Raw genomic sequence first — 16,670 nt, forward strand, 5'->3', positions numbered from 1 at the left:
TATATATTGCATCTCCTAATTTTTCCCATAGGGTTTTCAAGGAGTTATTCAATTGATTACAAGACCACAAGATCAAATTGATTACAAGACCACAAGAAAAAGAAAATTGATCAAGGGGGAGTGTTATGAAGAAATTAGAATTAGTGATCAATTTCTGTAATAGTTAATTAGATTAGTCATTAGGCAGTTACCTTTCATGAAAGGGTCATCATGAAAGGGCCAAGCCACGAAAGGGCCAACACACGAAGGGGCCATCCCGAAGGGGCCATACCGAAGGGGCATGTCCCTTCGGCCTCCTTTGGTCTTGTATATAAACAATGATCTCTATCAATCAAGACAATCCAACCATTCCATTCACTTTTACTTCTAACATCGGCCGCAAGGACCAAACACGGGGACGCAACATCCCTCCCTTCTGTTCATCCCTACCCGTCATCCCCACTCAGCCCGCCAACCCGCCCTTGCCTGCTCACCAGTCGTCAGACACCAATCCCGCAAGCACGCTGCCGTGGGCTCCGGCAGCCGCCACCGGCCGATGGCCAATTGTAAGAACTGCCCAATTTGACATTGTTTTAAGCAAACCGCCAGCCATCATTCTTAAGATGAGAGCTAGCACATGTTCGCCTACAAACATGCCACGTGCTCACCCACATCTAGAGACTTCGACAACCGACACGTCATTCACTTAAAATGATATAAAATCTGGTAGTCCCAGTATGTTCTTGCCACATGCCCAGTATTAAGCACACGTTTTGTTATACAATAGATACATCACCAATGAACCATAAAGAGCAATTTTAACCATAAAGGAGTACTACAATTAATTATTACAAATTCAATATAGGAGGGTTCAAATTACAAGCCTTGGGCTCACGAATGACATAAAAGAGATATGAAATTAAAGTTTAGTGTTTCAACATGCTCTCATGAAAGATATACTATGCGGAGGATAAATTGATAAAACCGTAATAAAGCAATGGTGTCTTGCTCAAGGGCATCATTGTGGCCACATCAACCGAACACAACTTCCGACTCACCTGCAACTTAGTTTAAAAAGCAAGATGAGTACAAAAGGTACTCGCAAGTCTTATGCAATTTAAATAATCAAGGATCATGCAAGAGGCTGAAAGAGGCTTTATGGTTAAGTAATTATTACATAAGCATTAGCTCTCTAAACAAACATCTTGCTCTCTAGCAAAATTAATTGTTTTGCCCAACCCACAACACCAATTTTAATTCATTATAAGGAAACAAGTAAGTAACCATAAAAGTCTCATGAACATATCTCACCATAACTGAAACTTTCTACAAAGAGTTATGTAAGGAACATAGCCCCATTTAGGCCATTGTTTGTGATTTTGGTGATTGAGTGACAACATAATCAATGGGACTAACAAGTTTGTGAGATCAGACTTGTAAGAGTTTTTAGGTCTCATAGATATGAGTCAACATGTCTAATTCATCGTCAAGACACAATGTCTAATCTATCGTCGAGATGTCAAGTCCAATCCACCATCAAGATGACAAGTCCAATCCGCCGTAGAGATGTCAAAGCATAGTGGAAATCCAGAGATAGAATAATTTTGAAGGATCCAATTGATCGCTGCGATGCATTGGACGAATTTGGCAGAAAACAGGGGCACCGGTTTAACCGATGCCTAAGCATCGGCGCATCCGATGGTTGACGAAAGATCCGACGCCCTGGCATCCGTGCAAGTCTGAGCACCTCTGGAGATCAGGTGAAGAAAGAGTGAAGCACCGGTTGAACCGACGAGGCCAAGTTAAGCATCGGTGCATTCAACGTACTATGTTCCAGAGACAATGTCAAGCATGCAGCAGCCAAGCCTTCAGCACCGGAAGATCCGACGGCTACCAGAGTAATGTGTCGGTGCAATGATGTCATCAAGGTGTAATGGCTATATGAAGGACTACTATCACCGGAAGTTCTGACGTCCTAGCATCGGTTAGAGAGGCCAACGGTTACTTCAGAGTGCAGAGTGACCCGAAGAACTGATGCTCTATGCACCGGAAGTTCCGATGCCTACGCAGAAAACTAGCCAATGGCTAGTAACGGCTCTCTTGACATGGTGGCCTATATATATGTGTTCCCCCGGCCATTTGAAGTTTGCTGGAGTCCCAAGACATCTCATACACACCCAAGAACACCTCCAAGCCATACAAGAGCTCATTGATCATATCCTTAGGTTTTAACACTAGCTTTGTAAAGTGTGAGTGCTAGATTAGCTCTTGAGTGAGTGAACAAGCAAGGTTGAGATCCTTGTGACTGGTTCTAGAGTGAACCACACTTGTATTACGGTGCGCCGGCCCCTTGGAGCAATTGGTGGCTCACCGGCAAGTCAACGACCCTCCGGCTTGGTGTGGAGCGGCGTCGACGACCTTGTGCGGGGGACGGAGACCCCTCCTTCGTGGGCAATCTCCCTTAGTGAAGATCGGGATCAAGGTGACCGTGATTGTGTTCACGGAAGAGACTTGATTGCCGGGAAGCGATATTCTTCATGAGCGCTTCAACAACATGGACATAGGGGCGCCTTTGTGGCAATCCGAACCACGAGATAAATTCTCGTGTCGAGAGTTCGCTTCCTCTCATCCCTCCCTTTAAGCTTCCGCATTTCATATTGCAACTTGTGTGCCTTTACTTTCTTAGTGTAGTATCTTGCTAGGATTGGCTATAAATTGCAAAATTCTTTTGGGATGAGAGTTTCACACTAAGGTGAACCGTAGTTGCACATCTAGATAGCTTGATCTAGTTTAAGTTTTATGCAAACTAGTTGGAGCCATTGGTTAAGGTTTTAATAGTGCCTAATTCACCCCCTCCCCCTCTTAGGCTAGAGTACCCGATCACTTTCAATTGGTATCCGAGCCGGGACTCACTTCTCTCACAAAGAAAGCCAATTCCATTGACAAATTTGTGTTTGTCGGCTCATTAGATTGGTAGGCTTCACCACCTAGTGAGTTAGCTCTTAGGGGGAAAGGATGGATCCTTTTAGACCCACTCCACGGTTCGATGGCACGGGCTTCCAACGATGGAAGGTCTTAATGCAAGCCCATCTCCAAGCAACCGGGCTAAATGTTTGGAGAGTAGTGAGTGAAGGGGTAAAAAATAATGGTCAACAAGAGAAGCAATATGATGTCATCGCTAAATGCATAATCTTGTCTTCTCTTTGTGATAATGTGTTCAATCGTGTTTATTCTTGTGAAAATGCTCAAAAGCTATGGAAGACTATCACTGAGAACCATGAGGACACGGAGGATGTTGCCAACGAAAGATATCATGTTCTCCTTGATAAGCTTAATAATTTTAAGCAACTTGATGATGAGAATGCCGAATCAATGTACTCACGCTTGAACACTCTTGTGAATAAGATTAATTCCTTAGGTGCGAAGCAAATTAAAGATTTGGAACTCATTCGCAAGATCCTTCACTCACTCCGAAGGCCGGACTATGATTTGGTGACCACAATTCTATATGAGAAAGAGCTCGACACAATGACACCAAATCAAGTCCTCAACAAGGTGATCGCCCATGAGCTACGCAATGACATCAAGACAAAAGCGTCATTTTCTTCACCAACACATAGTGCACTTGCATGCAAGCAACTCAAGAAGTTGAAGAAGATGGCCATCAAAGGTAGCTCAAGTGATGAGGAAGAAGAGAATGCAAGAAGCTCCTCAAGTGATGATAAAGAGCCAATGCACCCCAACCTCTACAAGCAAGTAAAGAAGATGAACAAATGCTTGAAGAAAATCAACTCAATGGGGTATATGGTCTTCCTCAAGGATGGGCCTCACCATCAACTTATGAAGATTGAGAAGAAGTTCAAGAAGAATAAGCAAAAGAAGGAGAAGAAGCCCAAGCATGAATCATTTGCCATATTTGGTGAATGGGTTAGCGGTGGTGAAGAATCAAGTGCAAGTTCAAGTGATGAATCAAACAAGAAATTCACCTCCCGCATGGGGTCATCATCCAACACCTGCTTTATGGCAAAAGGTATGGATAGCGATGTAAGTGATGATGACTCCGACTCTCCTTCAATTGATGAACTTCTTGACCTTGTTCATGAGCACCAAAAAGTCATTAACAAGCAATCAAAAGAAATTAAAAACCTTAATGCTCTCAATGATCTAAATGCTTTTCTTGCCACAAATTTTGAAGATTTAATGTGCAAATTCAAATTGCTTAGCAAGGATCATGAAGAGCTCAAATTAAAATTTGAGAACATTAATGATACAAATGACTCTTTGGAAATGAAGCAAGATATCCCTTGTGCAATTCCTATCTCTAGGGTAGATGCTTCAACTTCTTGCATTGATTTAATTGATGAATCTTACTCTAATCCTTGCAATGAGAAATGCAATGAGAATGTTGTTGTAGAATCATGTGATGATTTCATTGCCAAGGAGAATGATGAGCTCAAGCAAGAAGTGGAAAGGCTCATGAAGGACTTGTATAGATTGAAGGGCAAAGGCATAGAGAGCAATGTCTAATCTTCTCAAGATAACCGTGAAGACATGGTGAAGAAGCTTGAGAAGGGGTCCACCGTGACTTGTTCAAAGTGACACAAAGAAGGCCACAAGTCCAACAAGTGTCCTCAACCAAGGAAGAAGCTTCCGGATGAGAAGAACAAGAAGAAGCTCACAATCAAGAGTTCTCTCGTCTACACCAAGCCTAACCGGAGGAACAAAAGCAATAGCACCTCCTATGTGATCAAAAAGAAGACCAATGGCAAGGTGGTTGCTCACAAGATTGAGAAGAAGGAAAGGAGTTGGAACCACTCCATTTGGGTGCCCAAGGATATCATCACCAATATGAAGGGGTCTCAAATGGTGTGGGTTCGAAAGGAGACTTAAAGCCAAAAACGGCTATGGGGGATTTGGAGGCTTAGCTTACAAGTGGAAGTGAAGGTTCAAGCCAAAATAAGCTAAGCTCACAACTTGGATATTTTTTGCCCAAGTCCCCCATAAGGTAATGGTAGCTAGATTTCAATTCAAACATCATGTAGCTCCATTGCTCTTGCTAGGATGTTTGCATGCATTGCATCTCCTAGTGTTATATATGGTGGGTTGCTTGTGTCATGATTCTAACCCATGAGCAACCTACATGGTTTGATAAGTGTGTAGAAAGCTACACAAGTTTACCCTTCATGGTACATGGACCTCATGAGGTATGTATTTCATATGTGTACCATGAACACAAGCAATAGGGTAAACTTCCCAATTGTGTCAAAATCAATGTGCATATATTTGCTTGGTGATTCAAACACTAAATGCATACATTTAGAGGGAGTTCACTCTATGGCTTGTGATTTTGAGACTAACTTGTTTGCAAGTTTATCTTTTGTAGTCTCATGTGGAGTTAACACTCTAAGAGAATGTTTCTCACGATCAATGTGAATAAACAACTCTATAAGAGTGATTAGATAAATTGTGATTTCATGCATATTGAGCCATGCTTTATTGAACTTAAATGCTCATATCTAAGTTCAGAGGCTATGTGCTCATACATTTGCTTAACCTTTGTGTACCAAGGACTCTTCTTTCAAAGACTTTCAATTGGTTGCAAATCACTTTCAATTTGGTACATGCAAGGTAAACAAAGGTTCCCTGGAGGTATGCAAGGTTCTAAACTCATTCAATTGGTATAATTGTCAATTTCTTATCCTTTTTAGAGATACCTCCGTGCATGATATGATCTAAGCTTTCTAGTTATAACATCTAGTTGTGCACTTGATTTTCACATTATCATTCTGTGCACATACTTGTGGAAAGCTTAGCTTATGTCATGCTAGTTTCGTGATTTTGTGATCCACCATAGTAAATTTTCAATTGGTATCTTCATTGATATCATACAATTGGATCATAAGTCATGAAACTAACTCACTAGACTACTAATCCTCTCTTGAGCTATATTGTTTTTGCAAGACCCTTTAGGTGCAAGACCTTTTAGGTGATTTGATTCCAAAGGGGGAGAGATGTGGATCAAAGCAAGGCATGTTCCCAACAAAGAGGGAGAAATATTCCCAAGAGGGAAAAGTATATTCCAAAGGAGGAGAAATGCCAAGTGAATCAAGTCATGAGGGAGAAGTAGCGAGATAGGGGGAGGAACAAAAGGGGGAATCATGGTTTTAGGGGGAGACCAAGTCAACATTGGATGGTGGTAAGCATCTAAGCAAGTGTAAGTGATTCAATTTGTCAAATTTTACAAATTTTATGCTTGCTTTGATTGTGTTGTCATCAATCACCAAAAATGGGGAGATTGTAAGGAACATGGCCCCATTTAGGCCATTGTTTGTGATTTTGGTGATTGAGTGACAACATAATCAATGGGACTAACAAGTTTGTGAGATCACACTTGTAGGAGTTTTTAGGTCCATGTCTAATTCATCGTCAAGACGCAATGTCTAATCTATCGTCGAGATGCAAAGTCCAATCCACCATCAAGATAACAAGTCCAATCCACCGTAGAGATGTCAAAGCATAGTGGACGAGTTTGGCAGAAAACAGGGGCACCGGTTTAACCGATGCCTAAGCATCGGTGCATCCGATGGTTGTCGGAAGATCCGACGCCTGGCATCCGTACAAGTCTGAGCACCTCTGGAGATCAAGTGAAGAAAGAGTGAAGCACCGGTTGAACCGACGAGCCAAGTTAAGCATCGGGGCATTCAACGTACTATGTTCCAGAGATGATGTCAAGCATGCAGCAGCCAAGCCTTCAGCACCGGAAGATCTAACGGCTACCAGAGTAATGCATCGGTGCAATGACATCAACAAAGTGTAACGGCTATATCAAGGACTAGTGTCACCGGAAGTTCCGATGCCCTAGCATCGGTTCATCCGATGGTCCCTGAAGTTGCTGCAGCGTGTTAGAGAGGCCAACGGTTACTTCAGAGTGCAGAGTGACCGGAAGAACTGATGCTCTATGCACCAGAAGTTCCGATGTCTATGCAGAAAACTGGCCAACGGCTAGTAACGGCTCTCTTGACATGGTGGCCTATATATATGTGTTCCCCCGGCCATTTGAAGTTTGCTGGAGTCCCAAGATATCTCATACACACCCAAGAACACCTTCAAGCCATACAAGAGCTCATTGATCATATCTTTAGGTTTTAGCACTGATTTGTAAAGTGTGAGTGCTAGATTAGCTCTAGAGTGAGTGAACAAGCAAGGTTGAGATCCTTGTGACTGGTTCTAGAGTGAACCACACTTGTATTACGGTGCGCCGGCCCCTTGGAGCAATTTGTGGCTCGCCGGCAAGTCAACGACCCTCCGGTTTGGTGTGGAGCGGCGTCGACGACATTGTGCGGGGGACGGAGACCCCTTCTTCGAGGGCAATCTCCCTTAGTGAAGATCGGGATCAAGGTGACCGTGATTGTGTTCACGGAAGTGACTTGATTGCCGGGAAGCGATACTCTTCATGAGTGCTTCAACAACGTGGACGTAGGGGCGCCTTTGTGGCAATCTGAACCACTGGATAAATCCTCGTGTCGAGAGTTCGCTTCCTCTCATCCCTCCCTTTAAGCTTCCGCATTTCATATTGCAACTTATGTGCCTTTACATTCTTAGTGTAGTATCTTGCTAGGATTGGCTATAAGTTGCAAAACTCTTTTGGGATGAGGGTTTCACACTGAGGTGAACCGTAGTTGCATATCTAGATAGCTTGATCTAGTTTATGTTTTGTGCAAACTAGTTGGAGCCATAGGTTAAGGTTTTAATAGTGCCTAATTCACTCCCTCCCCCTCTTAGGCTAGAGCACCCGATCGCTTTCAATTGGTATCAGAGCCGAGACTCACTTCTCTCACAAAGAAAGCCAATTCTATTGACAAATTTGTGTTTGCCGGCTCATTAGATTGGTATGCTTCACCGCCTAGTGAGTTAGCTCTTAGGGGGAAAGGATGGATCCTTTTAGACCCGGTCCACGGTTCGACGGCACGGGCTTCCAACGATGGAAGGTCTTAATGCAAGCCCATCTCCAAGCAACTGGGCTAAATGTTTGGAGAGTAGTGAGTGAAGGGGTAAAAAATAATGGTCAACAAGAGAAGCAATATGATGTCACCGCTAAATGCATAATCTTGTCTTCTCTTTGTGATAATGTGTTCAATCGTGTTTATTCTTGTGAAAATGCTCAAAAGCTATGGAAGAGCTTTCAAGTTTGTTGGACAAAGAGCTTGCTGATAACCGAGAGCGCGGCAATTCGAATTGATTTTTAACCTTGCAAGGGTGTACTTCTTTATCCACACGACGTAAGGACCATGCAGCTCACCCAACGGGCCAAGTTGGATAAGTTGGTACTCGAGTAAACCGTTCAACAAGCCCCAACCATTGAACTTCACACCTAGCTTACGCGGAGAGTCACCTAGATCCACCGGGGACACCCCTAGGCCTCTCTACATAGCACCCTTGGCCACGTATCTAGGACCGTGCATCAAGGGCCATGACAAGGGAGGTAATTGGCTCATTCTTTGTATTATTTCAGATATGTGGTAGCATGATAAAATTCTCAAAGCCGAGGTCATCCACGGATGGTCCTTAAATGATCCGAGCAGACTACGCCCGTGACTTTCTTCTCTAGGCCCTACCGTTCCGCCCGGACCACGATCTATTTTTCCATCCAACAAGACCCAAGTCGTACAAGTGCGATCAAGGATAACCGGATAAGTGTGATGACTCTTGACTAACCTTTCTTATAAAGTGGTAAAGTACTCTAAGCATGGCTAAACATCTAATCAAGTTAAGTAATTCTTAACTAACAAGTGACAAGGACAATGATAAATAATCAAGGGATGGTAAATGCATACAAGTAGGTAAAAGAATGCAATAATAAATATAATATATATAACCATAAATACCCGATGAGATAACTAAATTGCATCATTTTAAAAAGGTGCAAGGGATCATGCTTAGCTGCTTGCCTTGGTTTTCTTCCAGCTCCACAAGGAACTCAACACCGAGCTCGGGCTCAATGGACTCGGAGGTCTCGGTCTCCGGCATTTCGGTCACTACAATGCATGAATGATTTGATGCATTAACATGATGCTATGAATTATGCAAGCATGATATGACATGAAAAATGAATGATACAACATGCCATGATACAACATAAACACAAGCCACAACAATCAAGCATGTCTAAGAAACTTAAGCAAGAACATCTTAAACAGGAATTATCAAAAATATTTTATACAGCAAGAATAAATCACAAAATTAATTTTGAACACAGAGGGCATCAAAACAAACTCATAAGAGTTGGATTTGCAGCAAAATTATTTTTCTAGAATTAATCATAAATATATCAATTTTCATCTACTCAAAAAAAGATAAATAAAAAGGAAATGCAAAAGAGTCCAAGAAATTTCCATAAAATTTACACAGGAACTAAACATGTAAACAAAGGTAAAAAAATGGTTTTACCATTTTATCACATTTCACCAAATACTTATGCAATAAGCAACATTTCAGGCATCAAGCACAAAATCGAGGTAAAAACCTAACAAACATGCAAGATTCATGCAAGCCAGTTGTACCACTCGAAAGAACACTTCACAAGGAGTCCAGCAAAATTTGTTTTGGCATTTTGAGAGCAGTACACAAATTACTAAGCAGTTAACTTACTTTTTTAACAGTAAATTATAAATAAATCTACAGCAAGATAACATGCAAAAAAAACATTTTTCCAGAGAAGATCTAAGCATTAAGAATCCAACACAATAAGTTTCACATTTTTCGGAGCTATACATGAATTTACACACATTTTACAAGTTGACAGGTTTATGAGATACACAAAAACACGAGGAAACAGCTAGGTGCACCCGGATCTGGCACTCCCAGGAGGCCAGGCGGACCAGGCGGAGTCAAGGCAGCATCCCTAGCCCTGACCCGCGCACAGAGCATGGCCAGTGGGCCCACGATGCGCTTGGCGCCGCGGCGGCAGGCACGGCAGACGGCGGGGACAAGCGGAGCAGGGCCGGAACGGAGCAGGGGGCATGCGCATGGCGACGAGGAGGAGGCGAGCCTCACCGGCTACTTGGGCTGCAGGGAACGGCGGCGGACAGGGCATGTGATGAAGAAGGGCAACGGCGACGGAGGCGCTCCGCCGGGAAGCCCTGTAGGATGAGGGAACGGAGGGGATGAGCGCCGGAATGGGTCGAGGAGGGTGAGGGGAGTTCATAGCCGCGAGAAATTGAAGGGAAACTCACCGGAGAAGGGGGATTTGGTGACGGACGGAATTGGGAAGAAGCTCTGAGTAGTTGCAATGGAGAAAGGAGAATGAATTGGGGGCTAGGATTTCGGGGAGGAGGCTGATGTTTAAATCAAGGGGGTAGTGAGCTGCCGGAGAGGCGCCTTGCTTGCCCGCGGCCACGCTGGCCAAACCAGTGGCCGACAGCATGGCGCCACCGCCCAGACTGACCAACGAGCGTGCGAGGAGACACGGGGAAGGAGGGGGTGACCCTGACGTGTGGGACCAGTCGACAGGTGGGTCCAGTAGAGAGCGGAGAAAGAAAAACACCGGTTCAAATTTGAAAAATCAAAACAAAGGTGTTTCCGGGCTAAAAAATTCACCAAATTTTTACTGGAGCTATATACAATTTCCTAGAATATTTTTCAACAAGAATCACTCAAAAATTGTTTGTAATTTGGTTGCAATAAAAAGAACAAAACTACTATTTTTAAATTTTCCAAGAATTTTGTGGCTCGATTCAAAGGACATACAATTTCACAAAAATATTTTAAAATCAACATTTGAAATCTAGTATTTGAATAAAAGTTTTGGAGGCATAGTTGCATAACAAAATTTGAACTTTCATCACAAGCATACATTCAAACAAATCACAAAAATTAATTTTAATCAAGCATACACATGCACATGATGCTTTGTTATGTACTAATGATGATCATGATGGAATTGCTTAATTTTAATCATATTTGAATTTTTCGGGTCGTGACACCAATGCCCCAATTCTCCTGGTCCAGCACCGGCTGCCGTCGACAGCCGACGCCCCATCCCAGAACCCTCCCCGGTCCAGGGTCGTCGCTCGCCGTCCAAGGCTGGTGGCCCACGCAATTAGTGGAAATCATTTTAGTTTTTCCGTCGCACGAATCGATTCTACTAGTTCAACTACTAGAACAGGTGGTCAGGTACTCAGGTGCCAAAGAGGCTCATCATCCATGCTACATTAGAATAGAAGGATTATTTTGTCCGGCCACGAGTAGCCGCCGTGCCGCCATTCAATGCGACTACCGCCGACTCGACGTGGTCCAGCAGGTACCCGTAAATCTTCTTCCTCACCCGCTCGACGGCCTCCGTCTCCGGCCCCAGCCCGACGGCGTCCAGCCAGTCGTTAACCCTCTTGAGCTGCCCCAGCGTCCCGGCCACGTCGCCGTCGAGCAGCCGTTCCACGTGACCGAGGAACCACGCGCACATCTCCTCCCCGAGCCGCCTCCGCGCCGCCTCCAGCCACGTCTCCTCCTCGGCGACGGCTGCTCCAGCCGCCATTGGCCATTGCGTCGATGGCGGTGCCTGCGGGGAGGAGGCCGGCGACCCTGCCGTGTGGCTGGACCTCCTCAATGGCGAGTAGAGGGAGAAGGGGGCGAGCTCCGTGGAGACCGCGGCGCGCAGCCAATCACCTGCATGGCGGTTTCGCTTGTCGTCGAAGGGGACGGCAGCGTCGGAGCTTGTGATGGCCGTGTGGAGCGCGAGGAACTCGTCGACGGTCTGCTGCGGAGAGTGTTTGGCCGCGCCGGAAGTCAGCTCCGCAAAGGTGCTGTAAAAAAAAATCAATTCAGTAAGTTTTGAATAAATCTTTATGCCAGATAAAAGAATGGAGAAGTGGTTAGTAAGTAGTTAACTAAGAATAAACTAAGAAGAATATTTTCTCAGGTGGTAAGATTAGGATGACGTACTCTACCTCTGGCACCGCAGTAAAATCTCGGCAGCAGAAGCTTCCTTCAACGCCTCAACAGCAGCTATCTCCGCATCATCCCTGTACCCCATGACTTCCTGCACACAACCGATAATGCACAACATATGTACTGATACAATTCAGCATGCGTAGCACAGATCACACGTGCAAAATCTCAATGCAAAAATATTTGAACTATTCTTTTTGAAAAGAAAATTATTCTATTACCAGGCCCAAGTTCTGGAGATCTGATGGAAGTGAATCCCATGATGCGCCAATCGTCGCCACCGATGTTCTTGTGGGAGGGGAGACCATGTCCATGTTCTTCAGTGACACACTGTTGGGAGCCTTCATGTTCTTCCTTGAAGTATCAGGGGGGCTTCTGCTTCCCTCCATCTCCGTTTTCGGAGGCGTGCTTGGATTTGTCTTTGTCCTAGAGTTGGTCATGGTCTTTGTCCTCGGCAATGGTTTCTCTTTGTCCTCGGGTGGTGGCAATCTTCTTGGGACCTGAATGGATTGTTGTGTACGTATTAGTACTGTTAATGTCTGCGCATGTAGTTGCTATGATCAGCAGGGCGCTCAAAAGATTAGCTAGTTTATTTATGATCTCAGCTGAAAATTTTCAACATAACCCAAATGGATTCGCAGATTTAGAACTAGCATATGTTTGAAAATAATAGAAAAATTTACTCTTGGACGTCCAAAACGTGCAGAGGTACTAGAGGAGACAGCGAAAATTCATCATTATTTGGAAACACTTTGCCTTAGTGCCAATTTGCTCTGGCACTACTGAGGGTAGGAGAGCGAAGTTGGCGAATAGACTATCTCGCCCGGCCCCTGAAGGGCAAATGTATTGCTGGAGACAAATATCTTCTCTTCTGAATTACGAGAAAAGCAAAAATATATCCAGTCGAGCCAAGAATGCAACTGTTTAGGAACAGTGGCGAAACGGTCATTCCTTAAAATCTATCTATTCTACTCAGCTCAAAAATAATATATTTTTCAAGGTGGTTTCAGGTAGCAAATAATTGCCACTGATGCTGTATGTCTGGCAGCAAATAGGAGTTTTATTTGTTGTGTCCTCCAGCAGCTCAGCAACCTTTATGAGATCTAGATGTCCATAAAAATATTTAATTTATAACTATGGGTCATACTATTTCAATCTTTGACTAATAATATTTGTTTAAACATTTAATTAGGTGAGAAAAATGTCATTGGATTATTTTTTTATCAAAAAAAGGCTTTAAGTATGTATTATATTTTTGGGCATTGATATAAATTATGAACGGTTAAACATTGAATAGTAAAGTCAATGTTGCCGATTACTCTCTCCGTTTCAAACTGTAAGTCATTCTAACTTTTTTGGAGAGTTAAAATATTTCAAATTTGACCAAGTTTATACATACTAACATTTATGATATCAAATAAGTATCACTAGATTTTTCATTACATATATTTTTATAGTATATAATCTATTCGGTGCTATGAATCTTTGTAATTTTTCTACAATTTCAATCAAACATAAAAATAAATTGATTCTCCAAAAAAGTCGGAATAACTTATAATTTGAAATGGAGCGAGGAAGTATTATAGTAGCCCAATTTGCCAATGGGCCACACTATAGGTATGTGCAAGGAACAAGTGCTAGTAATTTTTAAGTTTTAATGTAGGGTAAACACGAAGTTTCACACGATTTTAACAGTCATGAGTATAAAAGGTATCACTAGTGGCTCAATCAATAATCGGCAACAAAAGGCAGAGATTTGACAGAGAACCATGAAAGAAATCTAATTAGGTGCACCTAATGTCTTTTACGTTTCACTCAAAGGTAATGACCCAAACAAATAAAGGGCAATCCATCCGCCAAAAGAATAATTGAAAATTACTATTTGAATATTTCTATTGCCGTGGTTGGAGAAATCGGTTCAGATGTCCTTCTCAATGAAAGCTACATGCGTCAGCTAGCACTGCCCAATGTGGCAAGGGGTGGTAATGAAGGCATAAAAAAACAAAGTGGATGACGTAATATTGCTAATCGTAGCGTATAACAATAGCGGAGCAAAGGGGCGCGCAAAAGATGCAAATGCACTTCACCAAAATTAATGCAGTGTCAAGGAAAATGCAATTAATGGACATACATTTTTTCATGTAAGTCCTTTTTCTGGTGCAAACGTGCTGTTTTAAAGAGAAAATGTAAACGTAATAATCCTGTCCGTCCAAATTAAATGGCAATGAAGGCATAAAGTACATGGTGCTGCATCACTAATTATTTTTTTACTTAACTACCATTCAACCAAACGTGTAATTGATGTAGGTTGCCAAACGTGTAATCGATGTAGGTTGCCATTGACTCAAATGAACCGCCCAGTGAACCAATGCAAGCAGCAAAATAAGTTCTGAACATCATAGGAATATTCTATCACGCCACGGTGTGACTAAATTCTGGAGAACAGTTGAAATATTGAAACTTTCCTACCAGTCGTGCTCATAATAATGCAAAGAGAAAACACTGATTTTTGTCTGGATGTCAGAATTACCCATCCAGCAAACGAGACAGATGTTTGAAATGGATGACTACTCACCGAGCTGCTCCTGGACTGTGTCTTTGCCATGACCTTCGCCGCCACAGGATTACCGCTCTTCTCCTTGGCATCCACGCCACCTGTCCACCCCCAACTCCTCCTCATCGCCTTGGCCCCCGGCGGCTCCGGCAACCTCCCCGCTGATGTCCCGCACCTCTGCCCTGAGGCAGAACCCGGGCGTGCTCCACTTGCAGTCGCAGGCCTTACCATTGCCTTTGCCGGCGCTGCCACTGCCGCCGACAGTGGAGGAGGGGCAAAGCTCACCGTGGTCGCCCTCCTGCTCGCTTGGACCGCCTTGCCGCAATTCCTGGTCTCCTCGCCGACGCTCCTCAGAGTGGATGTCGACATGTTCAGCGAGGAAGACTTGTTCAAGTCCAGTAGCTCGAATTGCCTCCGTGACCCTAAGTTTGATTTGGGTTTCTTGGATCTGTCCATTTCAATTCACAGTTGCCGGTGGTTAGAGAAACTATGTGCTTGGCGTTATAAGGTTTTATGAAGGATCAGTAGGCTGTGATTTGTAGGATTGATGGGGGATGGAGATGATGGTGGGCAGTCAGGGCCTCAGGAGTCAGGAGTAGTGATCGATCTGCCGTCAGTATTGAGACAGTACTTATAGCCAACCAGTGGTTAAGTTGTTAGTTGTAAAAGCATCATTAACATTATTAGCATAAGGCAGGTACGGTAATCATTAATCAAATGCGACCAGTGGCTGGAGAATCCTGGAGCATTATTATAAGCAGCTTATAGGGTAATTGTTGGATGACTCTATATCAGGATTCAGTTATAAGCTACTGCATGGAGTGAACCTCAACAAGCAGCGCAGAAGAAACAGTTGAAAAGTCCCACTTTCCAACTTGCACTTACTGAATTTGTACATATTCTTCAACCGCACTATGTTGGGAGCATTCAATGTTCTTCCTTGATGTTTAGGGTTTGGGCTGGGGGTGGGGGTGTGCTGTTTTTAGAGTTGAGTTTTGGTTCTCCTTCATCCTAGAGGTGGTTAATGTTAGCTATTTAGGCAAAACACAGTATGTTTTAATTTTGAAAACTAAAAAAAATGATGTTGTTTAGCATGAATGATGTTCTAAAAACAGTTAGTTAGCATGCTCATGCATGTTCATATTTAATTCACAATTTAACACATGAACAAAAATAATAACCAGAAAAAAATGGAGGGTGTGACATTAGGCTCGACCAGTGCCCGAGGCACCGGGTGTGTTGTTATGCAAATCACTCACATTCTGATTACATCTATTCCATGTAGTCGACCAGAGTTGATGCATAGACACTACAAACAAACCCTATTTGGCAATGGATGACTTGGAATAGATTTGAGATGTGTTGTTGGCTGTTCCGCATGCCCACCTCCCCCACCTTCTCGTGAAAGTAAAATATAACTTCCCTGCCTATTTCACGCAGGGCCCAACAGATCCTAACTAGGGATGAAAGTGGTAATCTGAACTGTTAGAACAAATTTAATATTTTAAAATAGATATGTATAAAATTGGATGGTGATCATTTCTTATATTATCAAGCACATTATTACAAATAAGAATAAAATTTTGCATAAATTATTTTATGCATTATTTGCTCCCTACAACAACAAAAAGTGAAAAAAATACCGAATTTGTTTCCGAATCCATACCGAATTTTATATCTATCATTTGAGAAAATATAGGATGAATTTGAGGTTTACCTTTTATGAATCTTTACAAGCTCAATGCTCAAAACAAGAATACAAATTTGTATACAAGATTCTATATCCTATTTATTCGCAATCAAAGAAAAACGACCAAAAAACTGATTACCGAATAATTACCGTTTCCGACCGTTTTCAACCCTAATCCTAACAAGTCAACTAGGGTCAGCCTTCATCGGTTATATGCGTTGGTATAGATCGTACCAACACTTATTTGGACTTTTGGCAAAGGTGATAGGTGCTGTAAAAGGGTATTCCTTTTGTAGCGAGATCATGTTGTGCTGGTGCTCGATTACAACACTTTTTTATACTATTGTAGTGGGGTTTTTTATGATTCTTACACTAACCTGCCACTTGGAGCCTCAATAACTCATATTCATATGTGTTATACTTTGGAGTATATTGCAAATTAATAACATAAAATAGAGGGTTTTATACAAGCTTGATGGACACATGGACAAAGGTCATCAAAGG

At 42.9% G+C, this 16,670-nt stretch overlaps 1 protein-coding gene across 1 annotated transcript; it reads right to left on the reverse strand.

The window, feature by feature from the left end:
- Positions 1 to 11,158: 11,158 nt before the first annotated feature.
- LOC120645565 lies at positions 11,159 to 14,845 on the reverse strand. Its single transcript, XM_039922347.1, has 4 exons — positions 14,498 to 14,845; positions 12,144 to 12,422; positions 11,922 to 12,013; positions 11,159 to 11,777 (listed from the first exon to the last, which is right to left on the reverse strand). The coding sequence occupies exons 1-4, from the start codon at positions 14,843 to 14,845 to the stop codon at positions 11,204 to 11,206; spliced, it is 1,293 nt and encodes a 430-aa protein (XP_039778281.1). The 3' UTR covers positions 11,159 to 11,203.
- Between the last annotated feature and the right edge of the window lie 1,825 nt (positions 14,846 to 16,670).

This window comes from Panicum virgatum, chromosome 8K (genome assembly GCF_016808335.1).
Source record: "Panicum virgatum strain AP13 chromosome 8K, P.virgatum_v5, whole genome shotgun sequence".
NCBI classification, from domain to species: domain Eukaryota; kingdom Viridiplantae; phylum Streptophyta; class Magnoliopsida; order Poales; family Poaceae; genus Panicum; species Panicum virgatum.